At 41.9% G+C, this 15,362-nt stretch overlaps 1 protein-coding gene across 7 annotated transcripts in view; it reads right to left on the bottom strand.

Moving 5' to 3' along the window:
- SYT9 (synaptotagmin 9) overlaps window positions 1-15,362 on the bottom strand; it is an 82,563-nt gene that overhangs the window by 24,729 nt on the left and 42,472 nt on the right. For all 7 annotated transcript variants that reach the window (XR_015949558.1, XR_015949557.1, XM_088667841.1 and 4 more), the window contains one exon: window positions 12,893-13,439. Coding sequence is in view for 5 of the 7 variants with exons in the window: in XM_088667841.1 (XP_088523967.1) it covers window positions 12,893-13,439 (547 nt within the window). In the remaining 2 variants the exon portion in view is untranslated. The remainder of the gene's footprint in view (window positions 1-12,892; window positions 13,440-15,362) is intronic.

The raw sequence follows: 15,362 nt of genomic DNA on the forward strand, positions 1-15,362 counted from the left end.
GAGGAAGACAGTATAGATTTACAGCAGGGGTCTGAGGGAGGTCACAGCTCAGAGGCAGATGAGGGGGAAGTTGGGAAATCATGGAAGAGCCAGAGCAACACCTGGCTGACATGTCATTAGAAAGCATTCTAGACTCCCCTCTCCCAGAATCCAGAGAGCCTTGAAAGTAGGAGAACAAAGAGCTCAAAGATAGAGGGCACGTAGCAGCACCCATGGAGGTGACAAATGAGGAAGTGGGAGAGACGGGGGTTGAAGATTCACTCGGGACAACGCCATTATCCGAGAGGCTGGGTTCTATAGCCTCTCTCTGTGAATACTGAATAATAATAAAAAGGACGGTAAGAAATCTGCCCTTATCTTTATACTTTCCTGGGCTGGGAGTCGCTGACAGCATTTTGACAATGGGAAAGGCCTGCAAGATGAGACCTGCTCACAAGGTAACACTATTCACATGCACACCTTTGCAACATGGTTTTGATTCATACTGAATGCACACAATGGCGAGTCAGAGCAAGAAGCAGATTTTAAGAAACGGGCCACCTATTAAAGATAAAATGTAAGGAGAGGGAAAATATGAAAAATCAATATGTAATCCATGGCATTGGTGCTTGAAAGAGCTTGCAATACTTTAAGTAGATGCTTTACATGACCCTGCAAAATATTGCTTTTTCTCCATCTCTTTATTATTTTGAGCTAATGTGCATGAGGTAAATGTGACATTCTAGTTCTCTTCTTTCCCCCTGAAATTTGGGAAATCATTTCCCAGAATCGTTTGGGGAATCTAACTGGTGTTGCAGGCGTCACTGAATCTGATGTAATTTAATCTAACATTAAATTATATGTCTCCAATATAATCCAGTTATGCTCTCAAGAGAGACAGCTTCCAAAAGAAGAGGAAGAAAAACTTTTTTTAAAAAAAAAACACCAACAACTAGAAGAGCACAGGCTACATACCCCAGAGACATGAAATCCTAAAAAATTCGGGGTGGGTGTGGGGGTGGAGAGGGATCAAACCCTGTTCAATTGGAGGATGACTGATGGTTCTGATATCTTGTAGATTTAGGGCTAAAAATAGCCTGAGGCATTTCAAACAAGGACAGTATGTGCAATTCAGGGGGACGAATAAATTCTCATTAGACTCCATGAATTTAACCAGCATCAACAACACTGTGATTTTTTGAGAGATGAATTCTCAAGGCTAGTGAAAGACTCTATAGTTTCATCTGCAAAGAAACAGATGGGGATATTCTCTGACTTGTTTAAAAAACAAAACAAAAGTGAGATGAAGGTCTACTCCCCCCCCCAAAAAAAACCCCGCTCCATCAGAGATACTGTGCATTTTGACAGTAAACTAGCAAGTATAAAATTGCTTGGAGGCAATTCCAAGGCTTGACCAATATAAAAAGGACAAAGTTTATATAATCTCATCCTAGGGAAAGATTCCAGAGAACCAAGATTTCAAGGGTTGGCTGCTGTACTTGTAGATTCTCTTAAAACTAGAATGTTGTGAATGTAACAGAAACATTGCAGTTAACGGGAGGGGGGATATTTCAGTGCCAAGAGTTATGCTTATTTTGCAATTAATATGCACATTGCTTTATGAGGGCAATTGCAATGATATGTGATTTTAAAAGGTTTAAAGAAATAAACAGTTTTCACCAATAGTTTCCCTCCACTCATGGAAGGCTCTTTGTTTCAGTGGAGCCTTCTGTGAATGGAAGGGATGTGTTGAATTTTAGAATATCTCCCTTTCCCCTTGAGTCTCCCGCCTCACCTTCCACACTGTTTCAAAAGGTCCACCAACCCTCTGGGAGGACACAGGGGGCTGCGGAAGCAAAAGTGGGAGGGACCAGCAACATTTCAGGTGTGTACATATTAAAAAAGCTCAACAACTTTCGGGGGGTCCTGGGTTTTACTTTTTGAAATCTGGAAACCCTATGGTTGAACGTAAAGCTAATCTCAAGCAGGCCAAACATGAGCAGCTGTGGAACAAAGATAAAATGGGAGGATAGTTTCTTGAGGTCACACAAAAGAAGAAGATGGAAACTACTGTTTCTCAACTTCGAAGTGATTTGGAGGATGCTATCAGAAATGTAGAGGAGACTGCAAAAGTGGTGATGCGGCTGTGATGGCAGAAACACTGAAAAGAAATGACACTGGTGCTTACCTGGAGAGAATAAGGATGAACATGTCAGACCTCTGGTCAGACCTCACCTGGAGTACTGTGTCCAGTTCTGGGCACCACAGTTCAAGGAGGATACTGACAAGCTGGAACGTGTCCAGAGGAGGGCAACCAAAATGGTCAAAGGCCTGGAAACAATGCCTTACGAGGAACGGCTTAGGGAGCTGGCTATGTTTAGCCTGGAGAAGAGAAGGTTAAGGGGTGATATGATAGCCATGTTCAAATATATAAAAGGATGTCATATAGAGGAGGGTGAAAGGTTGTTTTCTGCTGCTCCAGAGAAGCGGACACAGAGCAATGGATTCAAACTACAAGAAAGAAGCTTCCACCTAAACATTAGGAAGAACTTCCTGGCAGTAAGAGCTGTTCGACAGTGGAATTTGCTGCCAAGAAGTGTGGTGGAGTCTCCTTCTTTGGAGGTCTTTAAGCAGAGGCTTGACAGCCATATGTCAAGAATGCTTTGATGGTGTTTCCTGCTTGGCAGGGGGTTAGACTGGATGGCCCTTGTGGTCTCTTCCAACTCTATGATTCTATGATTCTATGTCTGACTCCAGCAACCACCTGTTGGACTGGGGTGGGGACATTCCATGTCATCTGCTCTACTACAAATTTGCAGGTTGCTAATGTTATTGCATGAAGCCCAGACTAGGAATATGGTCATAATGCATGCCATTAGGGATGGGGAGACCCCTCCAATCACACACCTTTATTATTCCATAGTTCTATTATGCCTCGAATGCCACTTCAGCTGGAGAATTTCATAACACTGATTATTTTTTATATGTACCCTTTAAAAAAAAGAAAGAAAAACATCTCTTAAAAAGAGAATTTTATTGTGCTTACACAAAACTGCAGCAGTAGTACCCCCCCAATAAAATCTAAAATCGTGTGTGTGTGTGTGTGTGTGTGTTGAAACACTAAATTAGATTCTCTTTTCTTCCTACTATCCAGCCTAGATGGTTGGCTCCAGATGCCACTTTTAATGCACCTAATTCAATTCAATTTAATTCAAATGTTCCTCCAGACAGAGTCCAGAATCCAGACCCAGGTCACTAATTGGTGCAAAGGCTGGATGGCACACAGCCAATATGTGCAGGTAGCACACCATAAAATAGTATACCCTTAACAGGCTGCATTTTCCAAGATTTTTTTTTTTACAGGGAAGCCATGACTGACTCTAGCCCCTTAGGTTTAGAGCCCTGTAGCCTACTACTGCTAAGCCTCTCTCTAAGGGGGTTTAAAAGTGTCACACAAATCACACAAATCAGGTTTTTGCATTCCTAGGTTTCCACTTGCCGCCAGCATCCCACACGAACTTAGGAATGTGACGAAGGGGGAGCATAAAACCATTTTTCCAGCTTGCGAAAAGTGCCTAATTCATGCCCAAACAGCTAAATGACAGAGGCATAATGGTTGGATAGAATTCTTATCAGATAGGTTTTTTCTTTTTTCTTTTTAAATAAAATGTATTGCAGTTTTATGATTGCAAATTCCATATATCACATACCAATATTCAATCCTACCTTACCGTTACATTTACAACCTTCTCCCTCCCCACCCGACTTCCCTCAACTTCCCCTTCTGGTTTGTTACATTGTTTGTTATATTCTGCATGTATATATACTATTAGGTGTTGTTGCAATATCGTCCTCCATGTTTAAGCTCAATAAAATTGTGAAAGTTTATTCAAATCCTGCCAATGAGTCCATTTCTTTTTGTTGTTTCTGCAAGTAGATTGTAAATAGCTCCCTATTTCTTTTTGAAGTCACTGTTATCTTTTTCATGCAATTTGTCTGTTAACTTCGCTAACTCTGCGTAGTTCATCAATTTTTCTTGCCATTGTTCTTTCGTTGGTATTTCTCCAGTCTTCCAATTTTGAGCTATTAATGTTCTTGCCGCAGCTGTCGCATATAAAAAATAGCTTGCATTTCCCCTTTGGTAATTCTTGACCTAAAATACCTATCAAAAAGGCTTCTGGCTTTTTTACAAATGTTATTTTAAACATTTTTTTCGATTCATTGTATATCATTTCCCAGAATTTTTTTATATGTTTACATATGGTTAAAGGTATCTTCCTTTTCTTTACAGCTCCAATAGGTCTTCGATTCTGTTTTATACATTTTGGCCATTTTTACCAGTTTAATATGCCATCTATATTGGTTTTGTTTTTGAAGGTTTTGAAGGGCCATCTTTGGCCATCTTCTGATTGTGCTGGCTGGGGATTATGGGAGCTCTATTCCAAAACAGCTGGCGGGCACCAGCTGGACTACATGAACCATACAATAAATCCTATTGTCAGCTCCGTTGGGTGTGTGCACCAGAGAGACCTGATGCTTTGCTTATGCCACCTTCAACCCTTTGAGAAAGCTGTCGCCTGTCTCCAGGCACAAATTACTTAATTCCAACTTAACAGGAACTAGCATAACATATTTTTAAAACCTGTCAGTTTCTAAAAAGAAAAGGGAACCAGAATTGGAATGGTGGCTTGAAAAATGTGAATTATCGCACAATGTAAAACAAGTTGGTGTGTGTGCGGGGGGAGCAGATAGTGCAGTGAAGCAGCCGAGGTGCTACAGAAAGTGTTTCTTCTGTGCGGAGCGTGAAGAGCAATTATATTCCTTTCTCTCTCTCTCTGTGGTTAGGGTTTTTTCCCCCTTGTGAAATTTACATCTCTTGATACTCAACCTTTTTATCTGCACAAGACCTACAGGTCCAAGACCTTGTTTAACCTTCCTTGCATACTTGATTAAAGAAGGAATGCCAAAACCAGATGTCTTTCTTTCCACCCCTGCAAGCCATCTATATGACAGATTTTTCTACCTACTCCTGAGGCTCCAGTCCAGCCTTCACCCACCTGGAGCCCTCCAGATGTAGCTGCCATCAGTCCCAGCCAAGATGGATTGAAAAAAAGGTTGCTTTGGCCATATAGACAGGTAAAATGATGCAACTTAAAAGTATTAATAAATGTCATATGTGACACTTGATTATTGGTCTGAGGACAGCCTCCAGCCAGCCCTCACACTGCTCTTGCCAACTGTTCATGCCGTCTCAGAAAAGTGGGGCAAGGACGCATATTCAGCAAAGTTTAGTGCACATTGATGCACTATGTGCAGAATGGAAATGGTGCAAAAACACACAAAATGGATTACATTCCCACGATTTCTTTGCATTGCAGATTTTAGGTTACATGCATTAGTCCCGTATTTCCCTTTGGGGATTCCAAAAATTCTTACAGACAATTAATTGCATCATAGAATTGTAGAGTTAGAAAGGACCTTGAGCACCATCTAGTCAACCCCCTGCAATTCGGGAATCTCAGCTAAAGCATCCATGACAGACGGCCATCCAACCTCTGCTTAAAAACCTGCAAGGAATGAGAGTCTACCATCTGAGAGAATCCGTTCACTGTTGAACAGGTCCTACTATCAGAAAGTTCTTCCTGATATTTAATTGGAATCTCATTTCTTGTATCTTGAAGCCACTGGTTTGGGTCCTATCCTCTGGAGCAGGAGAAAACAAGCTCGCTCCATCATCCATATGGCAGCCCTTAAGATACTTGGGCCTCTCAGTCTCCTCTTTTCTAGGCTAAAGACACCAAATTCCCTCAACCATTTCTCCTAAGGCTTGGTTTCCAAGACCTTCGATAATCTTGGTTGCCCTGCTCTGTACATGTTTCAGCTTGTCATTCTTCTTCTTAAATTGTGGCACCCAGAACAAGACACAATACTCCAGGTGTGGTCTGACCAAGGCAGAATAGAGGAGTACTATTACTTCCCTTGATCTGGACACTATACTGCTGTTGAGGCAGGCTAGAATAGAATTAGCTCCCCCCTCCCCTGCTGCTGTATCACACTGTTGACTCATGTTAAGCTTGTGGTCTACTAAAACCCCTAGATCCTTTTTACATGTGCTACTGGTAAAAAGGGACGTGTGTGGTGCTGTGGTCTAAACCACAAAGCCTAGGGCCTGCCAATCAGAAGGTCGGCGGTTCGAATCCCTGTGATGGGGTGAGCTCCCGTTGCTCGGTCCCTGCTCCTGCCAACCTAGCAGTTCGAAAGCACGTCAAAGTGCAAATAAATAGGTACCGCTCCGGCGGGAAGGTAAACGGCGTTTCCATGCGCTGCTCTGGTTTGCCAGAAGCGGCTTAGTCATGCTGGCCATATGACCCAGAAGCTGTACGCTGGCTCCCTCGGCCAGTAAAGCGAGGTGAGCACCGCAACCCCAGAGTCGTTCGCGACTGGACCTAATGGTTAGGGGTCCCTTTACCTTTACTGGTAAGCCAGGTGTCCCTCATCTTATATTTGTGCAGCTGGTTACTCCTGTCTAAGTGTAGAATCTTACACTTGTCCCCATTGAAATTCATTCTTGCATGTATGTAGCTCTGCATATATGGAGCTCTACTCACTGCTACTCTATAATTTAGATCTATTTCTTATACATTCTGTCCCTACTGAGATTCATTTTGTTGGTTTTGGCCCTGTTCTCCAATCTGTTAAGGTCATCTTGAATCCTGATTCTGTCTTCTGCACCAGTAGTTACCCCTCCCAGTTTTATGTCATATGCATATTTGATGAACAACCCTCAATTCTTTCATCCAAGTCATTTATAATATGTCAACAACAATGGGCCCAGGACAGAACCCTGTGGTGTCCCATTTGTCATTTTTTTTTACAGAATGGCAAGGAATTAGTGAACACTCTTTGGGTTCAGTCAGTCAACTAGCTACAAATCCACCTAACAGTTCTGTTGTCTATTCCACCTTTTACTAGCTTCTCCACAAGAATATCATGGGGAACTTTGTCCAAAGTCTTACTGAAATCAAGATACACTACATCCGCTGCATTTCCCTGATCCACTAAGCTATCTTTCAAAAAGAAAGAAATGAGATTCATCTGGCATGACCTGTAATCACAGTATCGTTTTGTAAGTGCTCACATATCAACTGTTTAATGATCTTTTATAGGACCTTTTCTGGTATCAATGTAAAGCTCACCAGTCATTTGTTACCTGGGTCTTTTCTCCCCCCCCTTTTTTTTTGAAGATGAGGTCAGCATTTGCCTGCCTCCAGGCTGCAATGACCTCACTAGTTCTCCAATAATTTTAAAAGATTATAGATTATAGATTATAGAGAGGCTCTTTGATTACAACTGCAAGCTCCTTTAATACTGTTGGGTGCAGCTCATCAGACCCTGGAGATTTGAATTCACAAAACTGTCCTACAGGAGAAGGAGCTTGCCAGAAGTCTGTGAGGTTTTTTTTAAAGAATCAAGTTAGGTAATTGCAAGGGGCCTGAATGCATTTCCTTCTCCTCATGTTTTCCCCATTATTTCTTCTAGCAGAAGAAATTGCTCCTCTCCTCCCCGCAAAGCATCGCTGGATAAATCACTTCCCTATGAAACCGAGTGCAGCTTGTCCTGGGAAACTATTTCAGGGCAGAAGCCACTCAGAAATCTCAGTGCACATATGGCTTGTGGATCAGCCTGCTGGATTAGTCAATGATATGTTTCAAGTTTTTAGTGATTGGTATACCTGTTTTGTGCTGCATCAAATACATGTTCTTAGCTACAAAAAAAAAAAAGTCTCAAGAAGTTGAGCACCTCAGAATTGAAAGGACTGTTATCTTTCCTGGTTTTTCTTTTCTTTTTTTGTTAGAGAGACTGGTTTTCCTCCTCATTACCAGTTTATGAGAGCAGATATGCTGAGAAATGATAGATTCCTCTTCTAGGTATAATCTTTTGCAATCAAAGATAACATTACGATATTGTCTCGAATTAGAGCAATCTTTGAAATGATATAATAATCTGCTGCAGACAACGTAGGAACCTTTTACTTTGATCGGAAGAGGGATAAGGGTATAACGCTGGGGAACTAGGAGCGATTAATTCCATGCAGGTTTCTGTTGCTGTTCCTGAGTAGGGTAGCTTGATTTAAACCAAGTACATTTCAAATCAGCAAGAGAGGAAACCAATTTTCATCAATGATTCAAATCAACTCCCCCATGTGTTTGCCCATATTCACCTGTATTTCCTAGACCAGGCATCCCCATACTTCGGCCCTCCAGATGTTTTGGACTACAATTCCCATCTTCCCTGACCACTGGTCCTGTTAGGTAGGGAGCATGGGAGTTGTAGGCCAAAACATCTGGAGGGCCAAAGTTTGGGGATGCCTGTCCTAGACAAACTCCTCCTTGGCCCTGCATCCTGGTTTATCCTTCCATCCGGACTTACTCTAAACATAAACTGGGGAAAAAATTATACTCAAGATTTTGCCAATGTTTGACTGCAATGATAATCCAATATTTTTCTGTGATTATTATTACCTTGACATGGTTACTATGTTTAATTAATTATACCTAGATACCTCTGTTTGTCCTCTAAGGAGCTCAGGACAGTGTATGGGGCTCGATCCTGTATACCTGAAGGAGCGTCTCCACCCCCATCGTTCAGCCCGGACATTGAGATCCAGCAGCAAGGGCCTTCTGGCGGTTCCCTCATTGCGAGAAGTGAGGTTACAGGGAAGCAGACAGAGGGCCTTCTTGGTAGTGGCACCTGCCCTGTGGAACGCCCTTCCATCAGATGTAAAGGAAATAAGCAGATATCTTATTTTTAAAAGACATCTGAAGGCAGCCCTGTTTAGGGAAGTTTTTAATATTTAATGCTGTATTGTTTTAACACTCGATTGGAAGCTGCCCAGAATGGCTGGGGAGACTCAGCCAGATGGGCAGGGTACTACTACTACTACCGGTACTACTACTACTACTACTACTAATAATAATAATAATAATTACATACAGTTCCCAGGCAGGCTCTGCTTCTGGGGAGCATTTAGGGTGAAGCTGGATTAGCTTCAGCAGTAAAACTGCACCATATACCTTCCAAGAGTTATCTGCGCTATTTGCTGGAGGCCATGCGGGTGCCACTGTGGGTTAAACCACAGAGCCTAGGGCTTGCCGATCAGAAGGTCGGCGGTTCGAATCCCTGCGACGAGGTGAGCTCCTGTTGCTCAGTCCCTGCTCCTGCCAAACTAGCAGTTCAAAAGCTCGCAGTGCAAGTAGATAAATAGGTACCGCTCTGGCGGGAAGGTAAACGGTGTTTCCGTGCGCTGCTCTGGTTCACCAGAAGCGGCTTAGTCATGCGGGCCACATGACCCGGAAGCTGTATGCGGACAAATGCCGGCTCCCTCAGCCAGTAAAGTGAGATGAGCACTGCAACCCCAGTGTCGTCCGCGACTGGACCTAACGGTCAGGGGTCCCTTTACCTTTACCTATTATTGGGCTGCTCTGTTACAAAAAGCCCCTTTTTGTATCAACGGCTCAGGGTGGCCAGTCTTCTCCTGAAGGCATTGCAAGGATCCATCCATGGTGAGATCATATAAACATTGAAGTGGGGGCCTAACTCCTCATGGGAACTCCTCAGTTTTTCATGGTAGGACAAGACTTGCCTATTTACATTGCCTTCTGGTGACTAGTGTAGGGGCAGGGGGAAAGATGTTTAAGTGGATAATCCCTTGGAAAGTGTTGACCAAAATAATGCCCAAACCAGTCCCAAATCAGAATTAAAATGCAATTGGTTATATGGTAAATATGTTTTGGGTCAAAATACATAAAATACCATTCCTTTTGAAGTTTGAAACAGCCAAGATTTAGAGTGGAGTATGGTCAAAATGTGTTTTGTTTTCTGTCCTCTATAATAAATCAGTTCTGTTTTCCTTATCACACAGCTCAGTTGAAAGGTTCATGAGCCCTGGCAAGATTCCACATATTTGATAGAATGAATTTTATGCTGCTTTGGAGAGTACAGAACAAGGAGTTGAGGCTGCATTTACAGTGTTTGAGAACAACCTCAGGGAAACATAGGGAAACGATAAGTAAAATATGCAAGAGTTCTTGGTTTATATTGTTAGCTGTCCATAACTTTAGTGCCTGAATCACATTTGCAAAAGACTATAAAGCTGTAATATCTTAATTTGAAAACAGTGTGCTGTAAAAATGTCATTAATCTTGAGTTTTTCATCAAGGAAGTTTCCAGTTGGGTTATGGCTCCTGCTGAGACTCATTTGCACTTTTTTGGGGGGGACAGCGTGTCCCACAATCAAAATAAATATCAGAATCCCTTGATCAATTTGTACAAACAAGGCTCAGCATAATAGATCAATGGCAGTGTATCCGAAATTAAATCACTTTGAACCAATTTCCATCTGAACAACAAAATGAAGAATGCGTATGGAAAGTACAAATGTGCTGAAATTCTGCTCTGCATGTAACTAATTCAGATGCTCTGCTGTTAGCCTGAAAAGTATCCAGATAAAAATGTGTGTGGACTTCATAAGATTATAGTATCTTGGAGGAAATTAACTACTTTCTAATTTGTGAAACCAGTTTTGTTGCTTTGGTCAAATTATTTACTTGTGGTTTTTATCTTGTATTTTATTTCGTGAACTGCCCTGAGATACTTTGATGAAGGGTGGTATATAAATTTAATAAATAAAATAATAAATAAAATGAATACAGTAGCATCCAGTGATACAGCTCTCACCAGCAAGGATCTGGTTTTGTTGTTTTTACTGCTGGTTAAATTGTTAACCTCCCTGTAACATTTAAGAAGAAATGTCTGCCTGTTAGGAATATTTAACAGGCTTCTGAGATTATAGGTTTCAAAAATTCAGGGTCCATACATATTTCTATCGTGGAATTAGTGCCATGGATATTAAGAGAGAAACAGATGGATGCTTTGAAGCCAGAGGTCTCTCATCTAGTGCATAATGCATCATTTCATTGACTGCGAAGTTACCGTAACTTTGTATATTATGGCTGCCGAATCTTTGCTTAATGATTGGGTAATTGCTTATGGATTGTTGCCTGTTTGCTGTCATAAAAATTCCTCTCCCCACATCCAGTAGATGCAGGGGTGGCGACACCGCTCCATATAGTCAACAACAACAACAACAACAACAACAACAACAACAACAACAACTTATACCCTGCCCATTTGGCCGGGACTCCCCAGCTTGACAGAATAGGTTTTGAGGACAGAAAGTAGGGAAAGTAGAATTATGATGACAGTTTCATGCATGAGGGGCAGCAAGGAAGCGGGAGACCTTAAGCAGCTGAGGATGGCAGAGCTCCAAAGTTATCCTAAAATGTTTTCCTTGTTTGTGGATAACCTCATGAGACAGCTGCTGGTGCAATACTGTGCAAAGAGAGGAGAGGAAAACTAAAAGGAGAGTACAGTAGATGAAAGCCTCACAAAATGCTGTGGCTAGACCAGGCTTCTTCAAACTCAGCCCTCTAGATGTTTTTGGCCTACAACTCCCATGATCCCTAGCTAGCAGGACCACTGGTCAGGGATGATGGGATTTGTAGCCTCAAAACATCTGGAGGGCCAAGTTTGAGGAAGCCTGGGCTAGACTGCTGGTGGGGGTCACAATACTACCAGCATATAGCGCCAGGGTTTAAAAGTTTGCACCATCTGCCCAAATGCTATCAGGTGAGGTTTAAGACTACGGTGTTAAGCAGTATATAAACTGCTGAAGTAAGTAATAATGAATAAATATTATATTTTTCTACAGCTCCACAGTCAAGAGACAAATATGTGGTTCCCCAGTGGTGTAGTAGTAAACTTTAAAAGGCAGGAGCTCATCATGTTCCCAATCTCCATGCTCCCAAGGAGAGTTTAAAACGCAATGGCTGTGTTTCAGTTCACCTGTTGTTTAGGAGAGAGCAAATTATGTAGGTTCACCTTTAAATGTGAACTGAATCAAATTTCTCCCTTACCCCTAAATACAATTTATTAGGATCAGCATTGCTGCTCTGCTGCACAGTCTCCTGTAAGCATGTTCCATTGATCTATTTCAGACTGCACAGATTCAGCTTGTAAAACACACTGGGCCTCAATAGCAAATTCCCAACTAGCTGAAATGCAGCCATTTCATTTTAATTAGAAATGCAGACAATTTTGCAGAAAACTACTACTTCAAGAATGAAGTAGGAATCTTATGAAAGGAATGGAAAGGCCTACCCAGCCTCTACTTGGTTATTTCCTCTTTCTGTGACTTTTTCTATACAGTGGTACCTTGGTTTAAGTACACAATTGGTTCTGGAAGTATACTTAACCTGAAGCGAACTTTCCCATTGAAAGTAATGGAAAGTGGATTAATCCATTCCAGATGGGTCCGCGGAGTACTTAAACTGAAAGTACACAAACCGAAGTGAACTTTCCCATGAAAAGTAATGGAAAGTGGATTAATCTGTTCCAGACGGATCCGCGGAGTACTCAACATGAAGCGTACTTAACCCAAAGTATGGGTGTAATTGGTTCCAGAAGTCCGTACTTAACCTGAAGAGAACTTCCCCATTGAAAGTAATGGAAAGTGGGTTAATCCGTTCCAGACGGGTCCACGGAGTACTTAAACTGAAAATGCTCAAAAGCACGGCAAAGTGCAAGTAGATAAATAGGTACCGCTCCAGCGGGAAGGTAAACAGCGTTTCCGTGCACTGCTCTGATTTGCCAGAAGTGGCTTAGACATGCTGGCCACATGACCCGGAAGCTGTACGCTGGCTCCCTCAGCCAATAAACTGAGATGAGCACCACAACCCCAGAGTCGTCCACGACTGGACCTAACGGTCAGGGGTCCCTTTACCTTTAAACTGGGCAACAATGTAAAGAGGCAGAAAATAAAATCTCAAAATAAAGGGGGGGGGGTCATACTTACATTGGTGACATATTCAATATCCTTCCAAAGATTACACTCCCTGGGAAAGTCCGACAACTCTAAAAAATTATCCACTATCACTTGGCCAATCAAGTCATGCCTGGAGAATCGGTCAAAGTCATATACAGAGAAGTGGAGTTTCCTCGTGCTCAAATCATTGTAAGGAACAGGAAATAAAAAAACTTCATCAAACACTGGGTTTAGGGTCTTTCTATGCACTTTAGTCTGCTGTTTTGTTTTCCTATCTGGAAGTAAGTAGATCTTGACATAGGGGTCTGAAGTCCCAGAGAAGTCCTTAGCTGGCAGGTTGACAGCTTTGTGAATCTTCACTATCAGTTGCTCCAAGTCACAATCGTATTTCACAATAAAGTTGAGCTTCCCACAAGATTTGCTATTGTTCCTCCTCCCATCATCTGTGTCCACCGATCTTTGCTTATACAGCTCTGGCTTGATGCGCCCAATCCCTGTCAGCTGCTCCTGCTTTTGGATCTGCTGGATGTTGAAGTCTGGGTTTGAGAGATTGAGCTGCCTTCGGAATGAATTATGCCTTGAATAAAAACAACAAAACAGACTTTATTAGACAGGTGGGATTACAGCATCTCTACAGTGTTAAAGGAAATAAAAAATATATATAATTTAAAAAAATGAAAGCTGAAATGATTTTGGACAATTAAGAACATTTTTAGATATAGTTTCCCCACCACACCACTCATCCATGCAACTCATAACAGTCGTTGTGGACTTCTTACCAACCATGCTTCTAACTTGACTGCATCCTCTTTCCAATCACCTGCATCACCTGGGCAACAGGTAAGTGGTTGGTGGTGCTTCCCCTCCTTTGAAATTTCCTCTATCCCTTGATGGTTCCTCTCACTGTAACCTAGCTGGAAGCAAATTTTACATTGCCTCTTGGTCAAAATATTAGTCTAATTCATCCTTGATCCCTTCCACAATTTATGTGGATACCACAGCTTTCACACTCAGTTTCTGACTATGGGGTCTCATGCCCTGCTGCTGCTGCTGCTGCTGCTGTGTTCTTCCAGTTGCTCCACCTATAAAGGTCATCCATCTGTTCTAAATCTTGCCAGAGGTCAAAAGTGCTTTGCTACTCCCCAAATGCAGTGGTACCTTGGTTCTCGAACTTAATCCGTTCCGGGGGTCCATTCGACTCCCGAAACCATTCAAAAATCAAGGCGCGGGAGCTGATTTGTTTGGGAGCCAAGCCTTCAAGTACCAAGGTACCACTGTGCATAGGAGTATAAACATGTGCGCATTTATCTACTCAACGCACCTTATGGTTTTTATTACCATAAGATGTGGTATAGCCATGATACTAACAGCTTTTGAAAGGCGGGGACAAGTTTATGATAGATGAGTGTAATAATTACTATTCATTATGATAATAAAAAAATTGACCGTCTAAGGTGCCCCATTGGCAGAATCCCTGTGGAAGAACTTGCACAATTGGGATCCCTGTCTCCTCTCCCCAACTGTACCTTAAAACTGGCTCAGGAGGGAGGTCAGGGGAAAAAAAAACCAGAACAGTGTGCCGGGGAGGAGAGGGAGGTCATTCCATCCTGCAAGCTGAAATGCTTTTCCAGATCATGCGTATCAGCACAATGTGGAATTTCACCCCATGTGTTGCGAGAGATAATATACCTTTGTTTACCAGATGATGGGGCAAACTGCAGAGGAAAGCTTTCTTCATCACGTCTTGCTTGTGAGGTGGTTGGACACAGTCAACAAGACTGAGCTGCACTGGGTGAGCCATAGATCTGATACAGTTCAGCAGTTTTTTATGTTGACTCTGCCCCACCATCATTAAAGGTAAAGGGACCCCTGAACATTAGGTCCAGTCGTGACCGACTCTGTTAGCTCTCCCATATTTTACATACACTCCTCTTCACACAGTTTGGTTCAGTCAGTCTTCCCCCTCGGTGATAAAATAGCAAAAAAATGTGTGGGGCTCTACGGCTGCTACGGCAACATTTGCAAAAGTACATGCCATTCAAGTCTGACTCTAGTACTTTCACTAATTCTCTGCAATATTACTAAAAGCTTAACTGTTCCTGAACTGTTCCTGTTATTTGGTGGAAGTGCTTAGTCAGCATGCTCAGCAATTTTTTTATTTTTATTGAGAATATGAATTTTTGAATACAAGTAAAATAATGTTAGTAATGATGATAAAGAAGCTTACAACTAATAGGTGAGTCAGAATGTTTGTATAGATTTCTTAAATCAAACGTCTATGTTTATAATACTTTTCAGATCAAGGTGGAATCTACACATATATAAAAACTGTTCTGAAAATGCTCCTTTTAAAAACTTTTTTAAAAAATACATTGAATTTTCCATAAGGCTCACCAATGCCATCTAGTGTCACATTGTGTATTGCACTTAAAACACACTTAAAACGTTTTATTTGCAGCTGTAAAGCTGAGTTCCAACTTATAGCCGAAACTGTATATAA

The sequence above is a fragment of the Zootoca vivipara genome, chromosome 1 (assembly GCF_965207765.1).
Source record: "Zootoca vivipara chromosome 1, rZooViv2.hap1.1, whole genome shotgun sequence".
Classification (NCBI taxonomy): Eukaryota; Metazoa; Chordata; class Lepidosauria; order Squamata; family Lacertidae; genus Zootoca; species Zootoca vivipara.